The following is a 23,093-nucleotide window of genomic DNA, read 5'->3' as shown; positions in this document are numbered from 1 at the left end:
CCCTGGTGCCCAGTATGAGATCTCTTATTGGGGAGCCTCTGTACCAGTTGACAGCCCATCAAGTGCCAACAGCTGGGACAAAGTGATTATTGACAAGAGTGATACAGAAGCTTGGCCCTCCATCAGCCGCAGTAGTGACCCCTGCAACCCTGTAACACCAGAATGCCCCTCGGGCTCCACCAGCTCTAACCTAGACACCAGTGCTGTCACTACTACCAGTAGGAGTAGTTTTGTGAGTATGGCCACAGGCGCAGCAGGCCAGCAGGCCCACTACCCCTCTCTCAAAGCTAACAATAACATGATGACAGGACCTGGATCAACCAACGCATTAGTAGGTAATAGAGGCTGGGTTTCAGATGGTAAACAAGATGGTATGAATAGTGGCAGAGTTGGAGCACCCAATAACTGGGGCTCTTCCAATTTTAACTTGAATCTCAACCCAAATGCCAATCCTTCAGCCTGGCCTGTTCTGGGCCATGAGAGTGTTGGAGGTGGTACCAGTGGGGTGTCCAGCTCTTCATCCCTTCCACCAGGCATAAATGGCAATGGAAATTTAGGAAATGGGAACATGGGAGGTGCTGATAACAGTGGGGGAAGTTGGGTTGGCATGATGAGTGCTACAGAAAATGAGCAACAGCACCCTTCAACCAACACAAACTTGTCCTTCAATTTAGAGCCTGTTAACCTTAACACTGATGGACCAAACCACACTAAACAACAACAACAAGCTCAGGAGCCTATGAGCCCTATCCATGGTTTAACTGGTTGGGGAGGCCAGTCACCCACTGAGTCATCCCAGCTCAATGGGGATACAACCGGCAGCTCTGTATGGGGTAGTGGAGAAACCAAGGCAGCTGACTCCCCCAAGGACTCCAGCTGGGACTCAACAACATCTGGAGGCCTCTCTGCTTGGGGTCGCCAAGGCAGTGGTGGTGGGAGTAGTGGAAGTGGTGGCTGGGGTGATTGGGGAAAATCCTCTGGCGGTGGAGAAGCAACTAAAGGTTGGGACAACATAGATGCTGGTAGTTCTGGCTCAGGCCAAGACCAACAACTGAGCTCTTGGGGCCAGCAGCTTGGAACAGCCCCAGCAAGTGAGGACAGCGGAGACAGCAGTGAAGGTCGATCCCAGCCTAGAGACAGATCCTCCAGCATGGAATTTGCCCCTTTGCTACCACGGCAAGACCTTGACCCTAGAGTCCTGAGTAACACAGGTTGGGGACAGACCCCCGTCCGACAGAACACTGTATGGGAGATGGAAGAAGCAAACTCTGATGATGGAAAGAGCAGTAGCAGCTCAGACACCATAGGAGCCTCCAGCTCCAATGGCGGACCCTCATCTACCAATGGCACCATAACTCCTACCATTGCTCAGAGGCCTGGATCTGGAGGGAAAAGTGACAGTGAAGGATCTTCATCTTCTGGGTGGGGAGCTCCAGCATCTCAGCCAGTCCAGACAGGATCAGGATGGGGTGACCCCCCACAGTCAGTCAGTAAAGCTCCGAATGGCACTACTAGTGGCTGGGGAGATCCTTTGCCTTCCAGTGGTCCCAAGAATGGGGGTACCTCATCCTGGGGATCAGAGGACAAGTCATCCAGCTGGGACAATGGCCTAGTGAAAAACCAGCCTACTAGCTGGGGAGAAGGCCCCAAAAATGCCCATAAGTGGGGCAACAACAATAATGGTGGTTCTAATGGCTCCACCACAGGGGAATGGGGAGAGCCAGACATCAAGAATAATGGTTCCTCTAGCAGCATGTGGGAAGGAGAAGGAAGTAACGGAGGAAATGGTGGATGGAAGGAAAGTCCTCGAGGAGCAAATGGAGGAGGCTGGGGCAAAACTCCTGCTGTGAGTAATAGCAGCTGGGGGGAGACCTCACGTGCCAATGGACCAGTGCAGGGTGGCTGGGGCTCCTCCAAGCCACAAGAAAGCAGCAGCAGCAGCAGCACTGGTAGTGGAGGAGGTGGAAGTATTGGTTCTTGGGGAGGTCCCAGTTCTGTGAAGCAGAACAACTCTAGCTGGGGTAATGTCAGCAAACAGGACCAAGGTATGGAGCCTACTGGCTGGGAAGAGCCCTCTCCTCCCTCCATTCGTAGGAAGATGGAGATTGACGATGGAACATCTACCTGGGGGGATCCCAGTGCCTACAACAAGACAGTCAACATGTGGGATCGTAACAATCCCACTAGTAACCCAGGCAACAGCGGCCCCCCTCCAAGTAAGAATGGTGGAATGATTATTCCCAACAATAACAACAACAATCACTCCGTTGGACCTGGCAACAACAATCACCATCACTCTCACCCTCACCATATGCACCACCATACTCATCATGGCCAGCCCCCAACTCACCTGCAACACCATGGAAACAACAATGGGTCGCCCAACAATGCAGCATCACATCCAAGTGTGGGGCCCCAAGGCAGACCCACCCACTCCAACCCAGGTATTTAAAAGACTTAGACATTAATGACCTAAAATCTTATTTTGCTTGACATTCAAGTAGTATTTGAAATTCAAAAATGAATTAAAATTTGATTTCTGATCTTGTAGTCTCCCACCATACTATATTCAATGAAATGTTTAAAATTTTCAAACTGACTTTTACAAAAGTGGGTATTTCTTTCTAACAGCATATGTGTGTTTTATTCAAGGCATACTGATTTTCTTGTCTGTTAACAAGCCAGGGAGACAGACAAAGACAAAGAGATTTTGTTTTCACCTGTTCCCATAAAATGAGAAAATTATAACAAGCTTGGGAACTATGGTCCTTCCTTTCAAAAATAATTTCTTTGAAGAATTTACAAAGTGACTGTTTTTGCTCTCAGAGAAGTTAAAATCTTCACAGTTGTCATCAGCATTTAATAGTAGGTTTAAGTTTGCACTTTCACAAGATCTAGTAAGTCTTTGAAAAACAAAAGCCCTGTGAAGCATAGATATTTGCCAAAGCTTTATTGGCAAACAGTTTTAATTGTGAATGAGACCACTGCCATCTGCTGTCTGCAATTTGTGCTGCAGTGACTAAGGAGCATCATGAACACTTCCAAAACACATTTAAGCCAAATAGCTGCCCATTTCTGCTGATGTCATTAATTTAGGCTTTTCCTAATCTGCTGCTTTGCTTTGTCTTGTCTCATTCACCTACACATTCATAGACACAGCTTGGCAGGCTGGGGTGGTGAAAGGCATATAATTATAAAAAACCACAGCATACAATAGAAAAGGTTACTATCACTTATTGATATGTCACTAAAGCTTAGTCTCTTTAGACCTTCATGCTATGTGATGCTGGCCTTGATGGGAACAGTGGTATTATTCCATTTGTTTTCAGGGAAGCACATAAGAGGATTAACTAATGATGTTTTAAAATTGATGAAAATTTCTGCTGTAAAGAAGCTGATTTCATTCTTTTAACTAATTAATTGCCCTTTCTTCCAGGCTGGGGGGAGATTCCAAGTGTTCAGCCCAAGTCAGAACCTGCTTGGGGAGAGCCAGCAGCTCCAACATCAGCTGTGGACAATGGTACCTCAGCCTGGGGCAAGCCCCCAGGTGGGGTAGGAGGATGGGGAGACGGTGGCCATGAGTCCTCTGGCCCCTATGGCAGGGGAAGTGGACCCCCAGGTTCTGCACCTTGCAAGCCAGGTAACACTCAGAATTTATTGTTAATGCTGGATGTTAATAATAGGAGTTGATTAGCTGATACCACCAGTGCTATATTCAGTGCCATCAATTAGTTCAGACTTACAAAATTACTGTTTTTCTGCTTTAACCTGTGAACACAATTGTCAACTTAGGCACTGGTTTGCTTTGGGTTCACTATTTTGTTTATGTCAGTAGCTCCATAATATGTTTGCACAGCACACTTCAGTTAGGGAACACAAACGGGAAGTTTCTACAGAACTGTACCGTTTGTGCCAGTTTTGAAAGTTTTTGTTAGTGCTGCTGGAGTGTTGCTTGGATTAAAGCAATTCCACGCCTCAGTGGAGCTTGGTTATTTGTGCTGTTGGTTTTAAATGTTGGAAACGATAGAGGGGAGGTGTAGGGAGAAAGTGCAGACTGGCATGTAGCAACAGTGGCACCAAGTGGCTGTGTTTAAAGTTACGTGCTGCTCAGCTTCTGAAATGGTATTGTGAATATAGAGGACACATAGTATCGAGTAATGCACTGAAGATTTTTTTTCTTTTATTCCTCACAACTTAATCCTATATTTCCCATCCCTTTCTTTCAGGCCCCAAACCTATGCAAGATGGCTGGGGAAATGGAGGGGAAGAGATGGGCATGTCTACCAGCCAATGGGACACTGAGGATGGGGATGTATGGAACAGCCCAACCCCCCAGGAGAGCAGCTCTTCTTGTAACTCCTGGAGCAATGGACCCAAGAAGTGCCCAAACAAGGTCAGTGAACTCACCTGTCACAGTGGCATTTATGACCTTGGAAACATCATGTAATGTTGAATTCATAATATTTTTGCTTCTTTGTTTTCAGGGCAAGATGGGCAACAAGCCAGATGAGGCCTGGATTATGAACCGTCTCATCAAGCAACTCACTGACATGGGCTTTCCGGTATGAACCCTGCATATTTAGAATTAAGTGTCAATGCAGACTCAAAGCACTCGCAAGCTTTCTTCTGGAATTTTTGCTTTAATGCCTCTGCGCTGGTGGCAGATTTAGCTGCGAGGTATCATTTATTTAGGTTATCAGTTCTGAAAGTGATACTCAGAGATGAAGGTCACTATGACCTCTAACCAGGAATTTGATATTTATTCAACACAGGAAGAAATTTCTTACGATTTAGCATAAGCATGCACTAGCGCTGTGGAATGAACAAATTGGATTTCAATGGTCAAAGGTTATTGTGACCTTAAACAAAAATTTGGGGGCATTATAAATGAAACCTTTTCAGGCTGGAAAAACTATCAAGTGATGAAATATCAGCTCTTCTGGCAAATTAATCCCAGTCTGGTTATGCTAATTACAAGGTTTTTGTACTTCACAGAGAGACCCTGCTGAGGAGGCATTGAAGAGCAACAATATGAACCTTGACCAGGCTATGAGTAAGTACACCAGCATTTACGTGTGTCAACCTTGTCTTTACGCTTGCTGTTCTGAGATGTTTGTTTTTATTTGAATAAATCAGTTCATTCTCTTCAGTTCCGCTTGGTTGAATACTGAGGGACCTTTTTCTTTAAAATATATATTTTTACCACTAATGAGATTAAATAAAACTCTCTTTTATAGTGACACAATATATTTATTTGGCTAGATTTCACAACCTCTGCAATCACCTCTTCTCCTTCTAGCTGCTCTTTTAGAGAAGAAAACAGACCTGGACAAGCGAGGCATGGGCATGTCTGATTACAGCAATGGCATGAACAAGCCTTTGGTGTGTCGGCCTTCCGCACTCTCCAAAGACCCCTCCGAACGCAACGCCTTCCTCGACAAGGTACGTCGGGTATAAATGCATGGTGGTATTCAATTCAATTTAGTTTTATTTATACAGCACCAAATCATAACAACAGTCGCCTAAAGGCGCTTTATATTGTAAGGTAGCCCCTACAATAATATGTACAGTGAAAACCATATGACTCCCTATGAGCAAGCACTTTGGTGACAGTGGGAAGGAAAGACTCCCTTTGAACAGGTAGAAACCTCCAGCACAACCAGGCTCAGGGAAGGGCGGCCATCTGCTGCGACCGATTGGGGTGAGAGAAGGAAGACAGGATAAAGACATGCTGTGGAAGAGAGCCAGAGATGAATAACAAGTATGATTCAGTGCAGAGAGGTCTATTAACACATAGTGAGTGAGAAAGGTGACTGAAGAAAAAACACTCAATGCATCATGGGACTCTCCAAGCAGCCTACACCTATTGCAGCATAACTAAGGGAGGATTCAGGGTCACATGATCCAGCCCTAACTATATGCTTTAGCAAAAGGAAAGGTTTGAGCCCTTACTGTAACTTTAGGCTTTTCTCTAATTATATGCTTAGATTGTAGCTTTTATGATATGTTAACACATCACATTGGAAGGTTTTTAGATTGTAACGTCTTGGTTAGTACAAGAAATGTTTTTACAAACATATAATTAACATTGTCAACGTGTAATGTTTGATGTTGCGCTCATCTGCCTTTATTCCCCTCATTAACTCTTTATTTTCCTCTGGTCTAGGATGGCGTCCTGTCAGACGACACCCCCCCATCACCGTTTTTGCCTTCCCCCAGCCTGAAGCTCCCCCTGGCCAATAGTAGCCTTCCTGGGCAGGGTCTGGGACAGGGCAACCCGGGGCTGGCCATGCAAAACTTGAACAGACAGGTAAAGCAGGTTTTCTTTTCTTTTTCTTTTTCTTTTTCTTTTTTAAATATATGTAGTATAAAATACTACATATGTAGTATGGGGGGGGGGCTTTGCACCCTTGGACAGCTGATACAGACAGTATCACTGTGCACAACCACTAATTTGCAGTGCTCTCTGTGGGATTTCCATATACAGATTGCAGTAGCAGCAACAAAAGATGTGTTAAATTGTTTTATACACATCTCTCTATTCACATGCTTTCCCACATCTCCCTTTTTCTGTTGCTCACTTTTGTGTATAACCTTGCCTGAAGAGCCCATTGAAACCAGATAGTTATGCTCTATCAAATATCACCCCTAGAGGCAGGCATGGCCCAGAAAAACTACAGGATGTCCTTGAAGTCCAAACAAAGGCACTGCAAGCAGCCTTTTTTCAAACTGAAAGGAAAGCCCTCTTCAGCAGTATGGGGTTAGAAATTTGAACAAGTGGCTTTTACAGGCTGATTGTTTTTCGTCAATTTAAAAAATGCAATTTCTGACATTTTTATGATCAAACAAACAGTTGCTCTCACCTTTTCCCCTCAGTATATGCTCTGCTGTAAAACACGTGATCTAGACCTAATCAAATTTTGCAATATTGCAGACACTTCACCTTTTTTTTTTTTTTTTTCTTCATTTCAGATTTTTTTTATTTATGTATTTTTGTTTTGATGTTTTTTTGTTTATACTGCCATTACATGGCAGTACTCTTGAATATTTAATTGTACCATTGTGATTCCTGCATACAGATACCCAGTGGAATGTTTGGCAGTAGTGGAGCAGCACAAACCCGGGCCATGCAGCAGCAGCCTCCTCAGCCACCAGTGCCACCTCTCAGCTCCTCCCAGCCTAGTCTACGTGCTCAAGTGCCTCCGTTTCTCTCCCCTCAGGTAGTCAAACACATGATAATGCATATTAGATTTATTATGTGCTACTATGTCAAGTCCTAACACATATAAACAATCGCTTAAAGCTTGAAGATTTTGTGATATGGCCGAGGAACATGATTCTTTTCTTCCCCCACGTGTCTATTTTGTATATTTTGGGCTTTTTAACTCATTTTAATTCTGTTGAATATGTCGTCTTTGTCCTCTTAAAATCTCCACAGCGTAGATCGCTTTTTACCTTCTTTTTTTAAAATCACACTTAAAAACTCATGTGCAGTTTCAGTGATGTGGTTGACATACTATGGCCATAACTCTTGAAATTGCAAGATTGCCTCCCAGACCTTTCACCTCCCTTCTTTTCTATCCTGCACAAATGCAGCGGTGGCTAGTTTCATCTTGCCAGAAGGTGCTTTTATGTACAGTTATTGTGATGTGCAGTGACTAACTTGTCATCTCTCTTTTGTTCCACCTCCATTTTTTCTATTCGCTTCAGGTCCAAGCACAGCTCTTGCAGTTTGCAGCAAAAAACATTGGTCTGAACCCTGCACTTTTAACTTCACCAATAAACCCTCAACAAATGACCCTGTTGTACCAACTTCAGCAACTGCAAATGGTGAGGTGCCATCGCTCTTTGCATTGCATTTGCAGCGCAGCTTTAACTTTTACAGCTTGAGTGAGAGAATATGTCTTCTGGACCTTTATTTTCATTTTTGATTTTACTTTTTAATTTGATTTTACTTCCTATGAATATGTCATTTTTAAAAATGACGATATCTAACAATGCATGAGAAAGGGAGTGTAGATTTTTTTATTGTTTACATCAACGTATTTCTTTATTTGTCTTCATCGATTCAGGCGTACCAGCGTTTACAAATCCAGCACCAGATGATGCAGGCGCAGCGCAATGTTTCCGGCCCTATTAGACAACAAGAGCAGCAAGTGAGTCAATAAATGTGTCATTACAAATAAAGTATGACCGTGAAGGTCTTTTAAAATTTCATGTGTGTGACTACATGTGGGCCATGAGTCATCGTACTGTGACCCAACTTCATTTATTCCTTTTTTTTTTTTTTTCAGTTATTTTTTTGTCACATCATTACAACAGCGAAAAGAATATGCTTTGTAACAACAGGAGTTGCTGAAACGTTTAGATAACACAGGAACTTGTTACTTCCCATTATCTGACAACTTCTCCATTTTGCAAAAGGCGATAGTTTGTTCTCCTTTTTGTAAAAGAAATTATGTTTTGTTAGAAATAACCCACAAGATCCATAAGATATAGGTAAATCTTATCTATCTAACATTTTCTGTTTAAGCTTATCTTTGCAAACCACCCCTGCGTGTTCTTTTTGTTTGTTTTTGCTTGCGTATCTTTATCTATAACATTGAAACATTTTATTTTCCTCTTGTTTTTCCTTTCTATTCTCCACTGTCTCGACTTCCTCTTTGTTTTTCTTTTGTTTCATTATTTCCATCCATAATTTGATTAATGTTGTTGCTCTCCTGGCCTATATTTCCCAGTGCTTTCTTTTGAAATACATAATTATGACAGTCCTCCTTTTCTCTCCCAGGTTGCACGTACAATCACCAACATGCAGCAGCAGATCCAGCAGCACCAGCGTCAGCTGTACCAAGCGCTGCTGATGAAGCAGCAACAACTTCCCTCTCATTCCTCTTCTTCTTCCTCCTCCACTGGTCTGCATCCCCCCGGTGGCCCCGCCGGAGGCCCCGGCTCTGGCAAATCAACCCTGGACCCCTTCACAGGCACTCACCAGGCTCCGAGCCTTGCCGATACACTGCACACCAAAGAGCCGCCGTCGTCGCCCAGCGCCTACAGCACCTACCCTCTCTGTGAGTCTGCTCTAGCAACAACACGGGGCTGAAAGAACTACACTATGGTCACTTTGTTTAAAACTCAAATTTTCCCATGACACAGAAATAAAAGAAGAACCCTCATTGTGTATTACAGCCTGTGTAGCACCTGATTTTGTGTCATGTGAAGTAAAAATAAATCAGCAACTCTTTTTTAAAAAAAGAAAAAGAAAAATCGTGCAATTGCCAAAATGCTTGCATCTTTTGTCTTATAGTTGTATGTGCAACACAATGTATCAAACAGTGTATCGTTGTGTTGTGTGTTTGAAATATTTGTTTTTATTTGTGCAAATATTAACAAAAGATTCCTGTGTTTTGTGTTCAGCTGGACTGAATCCAAACATGAATGTAAACTGCATGGAGGTTGGGGGTCTGTCCCTTAAGGAGCCCCCTCAGCCCCAATCCCGCCTGTCCCAGTGGACACACTCCAACTCCATGGACAACCTCTCTGGCAACTCTTCAAATCTGGAGAACAACCTCAATAAGCACGGTACTTTGCACAATAACACAGACAAGCATGCTCACATAATGCAGAGGCTTTGAGAAAATTGTTAGATGAAACCAGCCTGACATTTAATGTTAAGTTGTTTTTTTGCATAAATACTTTCCAACGCCTTTTTAAAAATCTTGATATTTTTGTGCAGACATGCTTCACTTGTTGAGGAGTGATTATAAGGCACTATTGCAAACGCCACACCTCCTAACACACTTAGGACTCGTTGACTTGTTTCCCAATGAGTAACTCAACAACTGACAGTAGCTTTTTGTGCCACTTGTATCATGCAAGACTTTCGACTGCGTTTGTTTTTTTTCGCACGTTCTGTTTGCAAGCTCATTAAGAATCCCTGAGTCTGAGGTGTCATAGTTCCACCCAATAACAATGACAGGTGTTGCAGTCACGTCCTTGAATATAATTGTGACATTTCTGTGATTTTCGAGAAGACAAATGCAGTCTTATATTTGTGTCAGTTTGAAACCACTGAAGTGCACGAAGCACTCAGTAATGATGTCAGTTACTTTCCATAAAAACAATTTCTGTAATGTTTTGAGAAACTAGTTAACTGACGCAGACTTGTCAACTACTGCATTACTTTCATTTTAGCATTTAAGATTTCGTCAGGTTCTGCATTTCATACACATGATCTGTTTTCCAGCTTATACGTAGATAACAATCTGTGGACTGCAAACAGTTATTCTTAGCTCATAGTTTCATCTTTTTTCTCCCACTATGGAAATGTTTATTGAAGATCTTAATCTTACGTCTACTGAAGCTCAATAGGAGCATCAGTAGACTTAAAAATAGACTTAATGTAGACACCCTTTTTAGGGTGGTGTTAAATGTGCATTTATAATATTAATACTTGCAAAAATGTGTATATTTTCCTACTAAGTTGGACTAGGTTCAGGTGACTTTCTTACTTTTTCCTTGTGTGTTTCAGGTGCCATATCTGCTGCCTCTACCCTGGTCCCTCCTGGGAAGCCTCCTCAGCTGGAGGACTCATACAGCCCTTACAATCTAATCTCCAGCTCTGAGTCTCCCACCAGCCCCCTCGTGCCCCCTGACTGGGGCCAGGGCAAGAGTCCCAGTGAAAAGCTCTCCAATGGGACCAACATTAACTGGCCCCCAGGTGAGAATGGGATGCAGAGGTATAAAGGTGTAGAACAGACAGGTGTTTTTCTTTAAATTGCGTGAAAAAGTCTCTGAATCTTTGGATACAAAGGAATTTATGAACGTGTCGGGTGTTTATCTAGAACGCAGTACAATCTCACTGGACTAATAAAATACAAACAGTACTTTTCTTATGTCGTAATTGCTTAATTGCATCAATTAAGGCTGCTGCTAAGGAAGCAGCTATTCAGTCTACAAAATTCAGAGGAAGATTTAAATACGAAGCATAGCATTAGATCAGGTTGGTTCACCACAATACCATTTTACACATTTACATGGCAGCTCTTATATAAAGTAGGCTAAACAGTATTACTGCTAAACTTAGCCTGTCCAGAGTGGACCTCTATCTGCAAGCCCTCTTGCAATTCATCTCACGCACCTCAGTTGCTGCAGTTGCAGTGCACCAAGTATAATTCAGCGTAACACCTCGCTTCACACCTTTGTGTACATCTAACCTTGAAGTTTTAGCAGTCCTTTATTGTGTGCGTGTGTTTTAGAGTTCTGCCCAGGGGTGCCATGGAAAGGCCTTCAGAACATCGACCCCGAGAATGACCCCAATATGACCCCTGGCAGCGTCCCCAGCGGTCCCACCATCAACACCAACATCCACGACGTCAACCGTTACCTGCTGCGAGACAGGAATGGAGGTATGACAACAGACAAGGGCCCAAATATCAGTACGACCGATAGCCCCACCGAAAAGTTGCGCTTTGTAAAGTTAGATGAATATATGTTAGTAACCACTTCCACAAGCCTATCCATGCTACCATATCTGCTTCACCACAGACCCCCACCATCATGCTGCACAGCATATATGAAATTAACCTTTTTGGGGGTTTGTGTCTGCTCACCACACTGTTCTCTACAACCATATAGCCACAGCTTCTCCACTTCAGAATGGCTCTTTGCCTCCAATCAGCAGCGACTGGCCCGTCAGTGGCTACTCTAGATCTTTCAGTCTGTCGTCCTGTGATGGAGATGCCTCAGGTACACATCCCACGTATTCCCACTCATGTGTGGACCTGCTGACCTTTCCTTGCCCAAATGGAGAAATTCTCCTTATCTTCAACCTTACTTAACCTCTGAACTTTATTTATACATGCCCTTACCTCAGTCACACCTAAAAACCTGTTCCTTCAGCGCCTTAAACATCCTTTACCAAAACTCTTTGACCAAACCCACAAAAAAAAACAAGCCTCACCTAACTGGTCGTGACATTGGTACACACCCTATGTGTTCATGAATCTTAAAAAAGGATATTTGAAGTTTTTATTTGTAGACATTTTTGCAAAGTATGGTGTAATTGAAGACAGGTGGGTTTGTGGCTTGTTTTGCTGTTCATTTCCACATTTTGAAGCTACTATAAAGAAGTTCCAGATGATCCAGTTGAACGGTCATATTACATATAAAAAAATAAACGTTTTTTAACAGTATCCTCTTTCTCTTTCTCTGTTTCTGCTCTCCATGTACAGGTAAACTGTCTGACATGAAATCCACTTGGTCCCCAGGGCCCATCTCTCAGAGCCAAGCTTCTCTGTCCCACGAGCTTTGGAAAGTCCCACAGGGGCCACGCAGCACCACAGCCCCATCACGGCCTCCGCCAGGCCTCACTAACACCAAGCCCTCCTCTACCTGGGGAGGCAATTCGCTGGGTCTGTCTCAAGGCTGGAGTGGCTCATACTCCTCTGGTGAGCACTCAATTTCTTTTTATCAGAAATAGTGATGTGAAACTATCTGATACGTCATCACTGAGTTTTCATTGAAAATAAGCATACTATTGGCAAAAGAGAAAAAAAACACGAGTATTGACAGTTTAGTGTGTGATTCAGGCACTTCAGGTGTGTGATTACTCCACTTTACATTTTTCTTCAGTTCTTGTTTTTATTTTGTGTCGTTCTGTTTTGAATTGACTTTAGTCTCAATGAGTTTCCTGAGTGAGATTTCTCATTTCAGTATCTATTGTGTCTAGTTTTAGTTTCGTTTTTATTCGGTGTTAGTTTTAGTTTTGTTTTTACTACACGAGGAAGAGTCAGATTGTGTGATTTAGAAAGTTTATAACGATATGATGTTTCTTTTCAAGCTATACAAACACAGTCATGTAGACAGTCTCAATAACCAGATTCCCCAAAGCTTGCTCAGACTGGTTGCGTTTATAAATTTGATTATAGTAACATAAAGTAAAGACATTATTCCTTTTTTATTTTTTAATGACACACTTTACAAGTAATTTTCTTATTTTCTTTTTTTTCTGAAGTCTCATTTATATTTATTTTAGGTGGCTAAAATGGTTTTTAATGCCCAGTTTTAGTTTTCATTTTCATTTCAGCTTTAGTTAATGATCATCATGTGGGTTAAACTGCTTTTTTAAAGAACAGTGTATCATCATCATAACTGCAATATTGGCTATTTACTTCATGAACAAATAAATATCAGGTTGCTTCTAACAATTTCTTTGAAATTGCTGAGCTTAAGCTGCGTACAGTGCCTGTAATTTACAGAGGACAAATCAGGACATTTGAGCAGATTGCCGTGACCACGAATGCAGGCGAATACATCTCTATGATGTATTACACGCAAGCCACAGACATGGTTGCCTATGCATAGGTGTGGTGTTCACAGCTGCGACTTAGCACAACCCAACTCTTGGTATTGTAAAGGTTGCCTGAACACACCCTGCCAAACTGACATCTTGAGGTTTACCAGCTTTCGCGTGACCTCGTTTTGACATGACAGATCTATACTTTATGCAGCAAAGAGGAAATAAATTTAGTGTGTGGAATAGATAGCAACTGGTGTCATGTTTTCCTTAGTAGTTGAGCTCTTAGACTTCAAGGCCCAGAGTCTCAGGGCTCTGGAAAAAGTCTCATAATATCAGAGAGTGTTGTATGTTGAATACAGCTCTTTTTCTCTTTCTGTTAGAAGGGCACTGTCACATTGATACACACTCACTTTATCTTTCTTTAGAAAGAAGCCATCTAGGCTTCTTGCAATGTGTGCCTGTGCCTGACCAAGATTCAGTTTTGACATTGAGTCAAATAACTTGTAATGAAAGTATTTCTGCAAATCATTATTCCAAGAAAACTCTTAATTTTTAACTCTGTCTGCATCCACGTTACAGAGGGAACCACATGGAGTACAGACAGCTCCAACAGAACCAGCAGCTGGCTGGTGCTGAGGAATCTCACCCCACAAGTGCGTATGCTTTTCTTTTTTCTTTTTTTTTCTTTTCTTTCCTTTTCTTTTTTTTTTTTTTTTGCTAGTTTTTCACTGATACCTTGGGCCATTATAAGGAATTCGAGTTTAGTCCGCTCAAATTTGAATCTGCAGTTGTAGATTTCTGCTGGTGTAACCTTTTATTTAGTTGCAATGACAAAAGAAACAAAGCAAAAGGAATAAAAACAGAGGGTAGACTGTGTTTGAGATAAAATGGTAAGATAGTTGTGACTGCAACTCTGGTGTGCTAATGTCTTGTTCTTTGCTGCAGATTGATGGTTCAACTCTGCGGACCCTGTGTATGCAGCACGGCCCCTTGATCACATTCCATCTCAACCTGACCCAGGGGAATGCTGTGGTGCGCTACAGCTCCAAGGACGAGGCTGCCAAGGCCCAGAAGTCCCTGCACATGTAAGCGTTAGCACAAGTCTCTTACATCAGCAAAAGTGGACTTAAAAATGGTGGGAAAGGGCACTTTTTACTGAGGCAATATAACGGTGAAAAAAATGACAAATGCTTGGGGAAAACACAGTGTTCCTGATTTCTTTAGTATCTTTTCTCATGAATAGAACAGTTCAACATTCTCAATAATTCCAAGCAATGTTATTTTTGTGTCTGGGACAGTCACATGGGGGTGGGGAGTCACACCGTGGTCAGATGTATTGCAAAATTACAGAGATTGTTGTGATAATTAGTTCATCATGGGAAAAGAGCAGTGTGGAGACGCGTGTTTAGGCTGCACGCTCGCGTTGTTATTTCTGTGAGTCTCATGAGAGTTCCCTGATTCGGTTTAGCTAATAGTTTGTTGCCATGGAAACAAAATACAAGCCTTGTGACCCACTTTTCATTATCAGCAGCATTAAATGTGGTTACAGTGTAATGTTGGCATTAAGCACAAAAACAATTGAATAACATTAAAAGCAATCATCTGTCATGTCTGGTTTGCTCCTGATCGTAAAAACCATTCATAATTTTTTTTCTTCTTCTTCTGTGCGTTAAGGTGCGTGCTTGGAAATACCACAATCCTGGCGGAGTTTGCTGGCGAGGAGGAAGTGAACCGCTTTTTTGCACAAGGCCAGTCGCTGGGGGCAAACACCACGAGCTGGCAGGCCAACCCGGGAACCAATCAAAACCGAATGGGCGGGGCAGCGCAGTCCCACTCAATTGGCCAGTGGAGCAGCAGCACCGGCGGAGGCAAGGCCAGCGGAGGCGACCTGCTGTGGGGCGGTGTGCCTCAGTACTCCAGCCTGTGGGGTCCGCCCAGTGGAGAGGACGCACGCGTGATTGGGAGCCCCACCCCTATTAACACCCTGCTGCCTGGCGATCTGCTGAGTGGGGAGTCCATGTAGGATGATGCCACAACACACTAACCAACCAACCAACTAACTCACCGCCACCATGTCATGTAAGCCATTGGTGGAGGGTGGGGTGGATTAAGAAAAGAAAAAAAAAAAAATCAATGTGAACAGGAGCAAAACCCAAGCAAATCATGTGGTGATAATCAGTATCAATTTGAACTGTTTGAACTGTGAATTGTAAATCAGAAGGTTGGGGTCATTACCACAGACTGCAGACCCCAGTCCTTTTGTTTTACTTTGGTCCCTTTCTCATTTGGTTTGCCGTTTTTTGTTTTGTTTTTGAGGGAAAACAGCCCTTTTTGTCCTCTTGGTATTTTTTAAAATGCATTATATTAAAAAAAAAAAACTGAAGTGAGACACAACACAAAGAAACCTTTTAACTGTTTTATTAGTTTTTCCATAAGTATTCATGGCATTCTGTGGGAGGATTTCTTTTTAGGAGAAGCAATCAAAGCTGCCATCTGAGACTTTCCTTTTCCCTCCTAAAAACAAATAAAAAAAATCATCCCAAAATAAGACTTACAACAACCATTCCCAGCATATCCATGGCCAATGATGTTGTTCAAAGACCTTTACTAGTTATGTTAATGTTTGTTTCTCAGCACTAATATTAGCCTTAAGTGCTCTCTGGCCCAGGTCCTTCCCAAGCCGTCTTTGTTTTTTGTTCTTTTTTTTGTTTTGTAACTGAAGAAAAAGCTGAAATCTTGCACAGTTTCACCTCTGAGCCAGCGAGCGGTACAGGACACAACTGGTGACTGACTTTGTCGCCGGGCAGTAAGAAGGCCTGGCCACGCCACGTGACTGGCACTACCAATCATCTACGTATTATTTTAATTTGTCTTAAAGGGATTGACACAGTTGTTTTTTTGTTGTTTTTGTTTTGTTTCTTTGGTAGGCCTAAATCCAAGCAAAAGTTTTGACACCCATCACAACGAATAAGCTGAGAGAAGATTATTTGTCAGCCTTGCTGCGTTTGTCCATTTCCTTATGAATATGTATGTCCGGTGGCACCTAATCATTGACCTCTGTGAGCCCGGATCCTTCTGGTCACCTTTAAAATCGGAACCCAGTTGCTTTCTGGTGCTTTGTCGAATTTTCTAATGACAGATTTGTTATGAAGCCCAGCGGCCTTTGTGGTCGGCCAATTTTCGGAGGAAAAAAACCTCAATTCTACTTTCAAGTGACAGTTACATTGTGCAATATACACCATAGACCTTTCTTCCGTCCACAGTCGATGTCCACCGGAGCTGGTTTGTCTAATATTTTTGTTTTCTTGTTTGTCTTTTATGTTTTGAATGTTGCTGATTTCAGCAAAAAGACTTTGGAACTTCAAAAAAAAAACAAAACCCCACCTTACCCCCATTTTTCAAAACTTGGATTCCCTCCAGACCACCAGTCCCCTTGAAACTGTTGGGAAAATTCTGCAAAGAGGAAGAAGCAGCTGTTGAACTGTGTATGCAGCAAATTGTACTAAAAAGTGACACTGGGGTACACAACAATGCACACTTCCTCTCTGCGTGCCACAGCCACACCCAACAGAGACTGAAACCACAGTGGGATTGGATGGTTCTGGGCATCTGGCACAATACCAAATAAGAGGGGTTTCTCCTAATGCAGTAGACCTACGAGTGTTCCTTGCGTTTGGTACTGTACAAACAGAAGAGACTAAGATTTTTTTTGAGTTCTAAGGGTTTTATCATAGCACTTATGAAGAGCAAATCGCTTCAACTGCAATCCAATAAATCAAAAAGGAGCAGCAAAAACGATGAAAACAACACAAAAAAAGTACTGCTCTTTTATGTACTGTATCTATTCCATGGAAACGTGTCTGGCGTTGTTCCTCTGGTAGCAGGCTGAAGGGAAACAAAACTGAACTGTACCATTGGACTTTTGGGGGGGAAAAAACTTCACTCTTGGTTTTTTCCCCTTCTTTGAACTATATCAACGTGATTATCACTGTTACTCCAAAAATTGTTATCCTTGCTCTCTTTGGAGGCTCTAGACTTTGCAGTGTCAGTGGTCTCTGACACCCGCTGGACAGCCAATCCGGTCAGTCGGTGGTTGAGTCAGAGTGGGGTGAGGTGGGGGAGTGTCCACTGAGTGCCTCTTTGCTGTGGTCCTCTGGATGTCGAGCGGCAGCCCCACAGCGCAGCACTTCCTCCTGGGCTCCACTTGACCGTCTCTCAGTCTGGCGTGAAAAACAGATCCTCCGGGACTGGCCAATCACGGCTCTCTGCCGCACACACGGCATCTCCAACAGGGGCCCACTACCACTCGACCCTGCTGTCATCCTGCCCTCTCCCCCACCTCCCATCTCTCAGTTCTTTGACACAAAGATCACTTTAGCTGGAAGATGTAATAGTCATATTTCTGGAATTTTTGCCAGTGTACTTTGTATTTTTTGGAAAAGATCATTTGACTTTTTTTTTTTCCAGTGTGTTATATTGTTATTTTTATCTACATGCAGTGGTCTACAAAGTACTGGCTGCTGAACTAGCCCTTCACTGTTCATATGCAGAAACACTTTGGTCAGAGGTGCCTCTGTATGTTCATCCTGTGTATTGAATGCAAAATGAGGATCAATACTACAGACCGTTAATGATTGTCTATTTGTTTTTAACTGATCATGCTTTCTTCGTTTGACAGTATTCTGTAGTACTTCCAGGTAGTATCTTGAGATGTGTAAGAAAAAAAAAAAGGTGTCTCAGACGGGGATGTGGGTGTTTGCCGCTCCAAGCTGCTCCACCTGCCCGCAGGCTGTCCCCCCTTGCCCTTTGCCTAGCTGCTATGCTATGACCTCCTCTCCTCCTCCACCACAAGAAGACCCAGTAGCCCTCCCCTGACCAGGCACCTACAGGCCCTCATATCTGTTTCTATGCAAAAAGACGAGAGGCTGGGGCCCTTTACAGCACGCCAAAGCTGTCTTGGGAATGAGCACTCCTCCCAGAGCTTGGCATATCCTAACAATTGTCCCCCACGCGCTCCTGTCAGCACTTCAAACTGGCCGCAGTTTCTGTAAAGTCAGGCTCAGCCACCAGAACACTGTCATGTATCTAAAAGTTAGAACACTTTATCAAAAGGTCGGCCTTTCTCTCTGAGCTGAAGACGCTTCTGTCCAGCTTGATCTCAGGGTAGGGGAGTTGATGATACAAAGTATGAGATGCAGCTCTCCGTATCTGTCCTTTCTACTGTGAGAGCAAAGTCTAAAACTTCGAAGGCCATCTGCACGCAGCAGGACGTACAGACCTCATGCCTCGAAACTGAATCCTTATTGTAGGGGGGAAGAGGCTCGCATTGAATCCTCTTCCCAAAAAGATGGCCTCTTGTTATTGTTTGGGGAGACATTATTGCATGTAAAAAGATGCCAATGTATTGTGCCAATATAAATTTGCTGTGTCATACTGTATATTTATAGAGAGCACTTCTGTTCCCTGTTTGGAGGAGCTTTGATGACCTTTGCAGAGGGTGTAGGGGGGGACAGGAGGGATCAAACAAAAGGGCGGCAGCATCACACCCTGAAGTGACTGAGATTTTTTTTTATGCTTTTGTGGGGAATGCCCCAAGCTAAGGAGAAAATCTTTACTCAGTTGGGGGTTCCGGTTTGCTACAGTGCACAGTTGATGATGGGTAATCCCGGGTACATATTTTTTTAAAACCAAAAATGAAATTGCATTTTAACGTCATTTTTATGAAGTTTGACATAAAAATCTTAAAAATGCTAAAAAATCTAAATGGAAAAAAAAAGATCTATAATATGTTAAAAGCTCTGCACTTCTAGCTGAAACGTCTCTGGTCATCAGCCTCTGCTACCAACATCTAAAGGAGCAGAGCGGTGGCTGGGGTGCCTTTTTTTTGTGGATGCTGTATTTATCTCGTTTTACGTTTGTGCCCTGCTCAAAGCAGGCCCACTGAACTGTACATTTCCACAGACCCAGGTGGCTTGGGCCCACTGTATCAGCCTCACTCTCTGATTCTGCATCAGCAGGAGCAGAGAGGCACATTTCAAGAGGTACAAAGTCTTAAAAATGAAACAAAAAAACAAAAAAAAAAGCTTAAAAAATATATTTAAAAAAAAAAAAAAAATAAGAAAACGGGAAAAGGCTACCTTTCAGGACTTTCAGTCCTGCAGCACACAAGCAAAAATCACTATTGCCTGTTTCTGTAACTGCCTTGATCCAAGCTCAGACAGACCCAATAGCCGAGGACCTCCCAGCATCCTGTACTAACTGGAGAACCCTGACAGTGAAGGGGGTTTCCCATGCTGCACCAGCATCGAGAGGCTCTCCTCTCTACAGCTCTGTTCTAGATAGCAGTATATGTATACACTACATATAAATATATATATCTATATATATATACTGTGAGTACGGTGTGTGGTATCACCTCTTCAGACTTCTTGGATCGTAACCTCTGAAACTTTCATTTTAGTTTGAAAGGTCTTGGTTTAACACAGCTGAAAATGAGCAATATGTATTTTCCCCGCAAATAAGTGAGACAAAGGAAAGAATTTGGGTCGGGTATAAACTGATACTTGACTGATCGAAAGCAAAGTCTTTCTTGTACGGAGTCAGATATGCACGTTCTGGTTTTGATGACATATTACAGTACTATGAAGTGTTTGTACTGTATATGTGTGTTATTTGTTTGTTAATTAGGCTGCCTAAAAGCCCAACCTGAATCACCTGGTTTAATGCATATTTTACCCAGTTGATTTAAAAAAAAAAAAAAAAAAGAAATCACAAACATATCAAAACAAAACAAAACATTGAACAGAAATACTTGAATCATTGAACGCCAATAACATAATGTGAAGTCAGTAATTATTATTGTTTTGTTCTTTCCATCTGACAGGTACACTTAGGGGCTTTTAGAGAACACCAGATGTGTATTGCATTAAGTTACAAATACAAAATCTTTGAAAAAAACAAAGTCATCTTAGATGTGTGCTTGAAAGTCAGATGTTTGTATGAATGTGTGCTCAAGAAACTGTGTACAGGGCACGTGGCCTGCTGTTATGTTCCACTCAGTACGTTATATTTTGTGTCTGTTTATATCTTCTTTTTTTCGTTGTTGTTATTGTTGATGATCTGTCAAAAACTATTCTGATAGACGTTGTTATCTTCTAACGTTGCACTGAGTGTCTTCTACCCCTCACTCAGCTAATCGTAGTTAAACGAGTCTAAGTACGGAGGGGCGATGGTGACAATTCATGTGTACATGTTTACTCAAGGACTTTGTTTTTCCATTCTGTAAAAAGTTTATCTACCTTATAGTGGCTTTTATTGTGGAATAATCCAATACAAGGATTATCTTGAGTATTGCACCATTTTGTTCCAATTATATAAAAAAGAAAATAGGAAAAAAAATTAAAAAAGAAAAATGTGCAAAAAAAAAAGATAAAAGGAAAAAAAAAGAGTAACAAAAAACAAAACAAAACAAAGAACTGTGGCCATAGATAGCTGTAGAAGGACTAGTAATCCTGATTTTAACTTCATGGAGAGACGGAAAGGGATAAAGTGTGGGAGGTGAGTTTGTTATAAGACTCATTTCAGAGGTGCCTATCTTTTCTTTTTTTATTTTGCAAAAGCCACCTGTCGTTTACAAAGCATTTCATTTATCGGAGTTCAAGGAAACAGGAATGTTTTTTGGTTTCGTTTTTTGTTTTTAAGGACAAATTTCATCCTCCATCAAATATGGACATGAAAATCTTGCAAAATGAAGATTTATGCTACTTTCAGAACTCTGGGATTGATCAGTGTTGTCATATTTCAATTTTTAATTTCTCTTTTAGTATCGATGGACTATCTCTGTATGTGTTACATGGTGATTTTATGTTTTCTGTAATACTGCAACGCAGTTTACTCACTATCTTGCACACTCATTAAAAAAAAAAAAAAAAGATGTGGATTTTGTCTCAGGAAGGCCAGGGTTCCAGATACCAACTCCATCATTTCTAGGTTTGATGTTCGTGTGAAAATAAGCAACTGAGAACTATTAAACTCCAAGAAAGCACTGAAGTTTATGAGTTTAACAGAATATAGAGAGTACCATTGTTTCTTTAAAACAACAAAAAATGTTCGTAGCAAGTCACATATTTACCAAATAAGACTAAGAATCAACTTTGAGAAAAGTGGAGCGCTTTACATGTGAAATTTGAAGTAGAAATTGCTTTACATTTAAACGCGATCAGTGGTTTGATTGTCATTATGACAGTGACAGGAAAATGCATTTGTATGTTTTGACTTTGAGTTTCCATCCTGTAGTTCAGGAGCATGTGCAAGACACTCTTTGTTTGTTTGTTTTAAAATCATCTCTCCTGCCTGTTAACATGTCAGTTCCTGTGACAGGTATTCAATAGCTGAGAGATTTCTTAACATGTAACAGATGGTTTTCAGAGGCATGTTGAAGAGGAGGAATAAAGCTGGTTTTTAATGGATCATGATCTATGCACAAGTGGGAGGGAGGAGTCCAAACCCTGCTGCTGTACTGCGGGCGTTTGTCGACTCAGACTCTGGGGTTCAGGGTTTGATGGAGGGTTTTCATTTTTTTGTGTGTGTTTTTTGCTGAAATTTCTTCCACTCCCATCCCACCCATTGTCATCTAATGTTTTAGCAAAATTTTACATTGCGTCGTCATGCTGTGTAATCCTTAACCAATGAGCGCTTATCCTTCTGCTAAAGCACTGTGGGTTGTACTGAGGAAAAAACAAAAAGAAGCCCGTTACTTTTAAGGCTGTCTGTTTTTTTTAAGGGGAGGACGGCGGGTGGGTTGTGGGAGTGGGGGTACTTTGCCTTTGCCTTTCTCTTTACTTTGAAGAAAAAAAAAAAAGTAAAATTGTCTGTAACTGAAATACAAAGTTGTGGCTTTTAATGTTGTTCTTTTTTTCTCCTCATAGAATGTGATTGTTAAAGACATGCACCGAAAAAACAAATGTTTCCATGGATTATGGAACTTCTTTCGGACTATATTAATAAACTGCAAATTTTCTTCTCTGTTATTTTGTATCTTGTCCTGGTTTTTTTTGTTTTTTTTTCCTTTGTTTGATTGTATGTTTTTTTTTAATAGTAGAAGGGAAAAAAAGCTTTTTGGGGGGCAACTAAAATCAAACTTTTAAAGCTGTTTTTAGCATATTTTACTTGTGATTCCATACGTGCAGATTTTAAGGTCTGGTGAACATTTTTATAATGCTCCAAAGTAACAGCCAAGAGCTATGTTGAAGGTACAATGTGTAAAATCTCAGCACCTTTCGATTGCAGCCAACTGAATTCTGGTTTCTTACCCCTTCCAATTTAATTGCATAATCCTAGTTACAGTGGCTGCTGTAGGGAAAAACACACTGTGGTAGTTTTGGTAGTTTATCTGTTGTAAATGCAGGCTGTTAGTCGGCTGTTTACCTCAGCTGGCAATGCCAGGTGAAGTGCGTGAAAACTAATACAAGTCGCAGAAGCTCACTTCTGCTTTTGATGGTATCCTGAACGTTTGTTAGTAAGCGCTGCTGTTGGCTGATATTAGTGAAACTTTCTTTGAAGTGGATCTAACATTGGACATTCCATTCAGTTCAGTGAAATTCAATTTTATTTATGTAGCACCAATAACAATAACTTAAAAGCAGCTGTTTTAAGTTATTGTCTAGCCCACTTGTCAGCTGTCCAGAGGTGGAAGGGTGGCATGTCTCAAAGTAAGTAATAATAATGTTTAGGCATCTTTTGATGTGTTACAGCTGTGATGATGAGGATGAAAATAAGCATGTACAATTCTTAAATG

The 23,093-nt window shown here is 41.9% G+C and overlaps 1 protein-coding gene across 1 annotated transcript in view; it reads left to right on the top strand.

The window, feature by feature from the left end:
* tnrc6c2 (trinucleotide repeat containing adaptor 6C2) overlaps positions 1 to 15,689 on the top strand; it is a 47,982-nt gene extending 32,293 nt beyond the window's left edge. Inside the window, exons 5-22 of the mRNA XM_005748976.2 lie at positions 3 to 2,444; positions 3,437 to 3,640; positions 4,227 to 4,393; positions 4,485 to 4,562; positions 4,996 to 5,053; positions 5,300 to 5,442; positions 6,167 to 6,310; positions 7,080 to 7,220; positions 7,711 to 7,830; positions 8,073 to 8,156; positions 8,789 to 9,068; positions 9,415 to 9,579; positions 10,529 to 10,717; positions 11,256 to 11,405; positions 12,231 to 12,446; positions 13,877 to 13,950; positions 14,243 to 14,382; positions 14,972 to 15,689. Coding sequence (XP_005749033.1) covers positions 3 to 2,444; positions 3,437 to 3,640; positions 4,227 to 4,393; positions 4,485 to 4,562; positions 4,996 to 5,053; positions 5,300 to 5,442; positions 6,167 to 6,310; positions 7,080 to 7,220; positions 7,711 to 7,830; positions 8,073 to 8,156; positions 8,789 to 9,068; positions 9,415 to 9,579; positions 10,529 to 10,717; positions 11,256 to 11,405; positions 12,231 to 12,446; positions 13,877 to 13,950; positions 14,243 to 14,382; positions 14,972 to 15,320 — 5,144 coding nt within the window. The 3' untranslated portion in view covers positions 15,321 to 15,689. The remainder of the gene's footprint in view (positions 1 to 2; positions 2,445 to 3,436; positions 3,641 to 4,226; positions 4,394 to 4,484; positions 4,563 to 4,995; positions 5,054 to 5,299; positions 5,443 to 6,166; positions 6,311 to 7,079; positions 7,221 to 7,710; positions 7,831 to 8,072; positions 8,157 to 8,788; positions 9,069 to 9,414; positions 9,580 to 10,528; positions 10,718 to 11,255; positions 11,406 to 12,230; positions 12,447 to 13,876; positions 13,951 to 14,242; positions 14,383 to 14,971) is intronic.
* Positions 15,690 to 23,093: the final 7,404 nt, after the last annotated feature.

This window comes from Pundamilia nyererei, unplaced genomic scaffold, assembly GCF_000239375.1.
Source record: "Pundamilia nyererei isolate P.nyererei 1_Seehausen unplaced genomic scaffold, PunNye1.0 scaffold00234, whole genome shotgun sequence".
NCBI lineage: Eukaryota > Metazoa > Chordata > Actinopteri > Cichliformes > Cichlidae > Pundamilia > Pundamilia nyererei.
The sequence above is the reverse complement of the archived record's forward strand: the minus strand, read 5'-3'. Positions and strand labels throughout refer to the sequence as shown.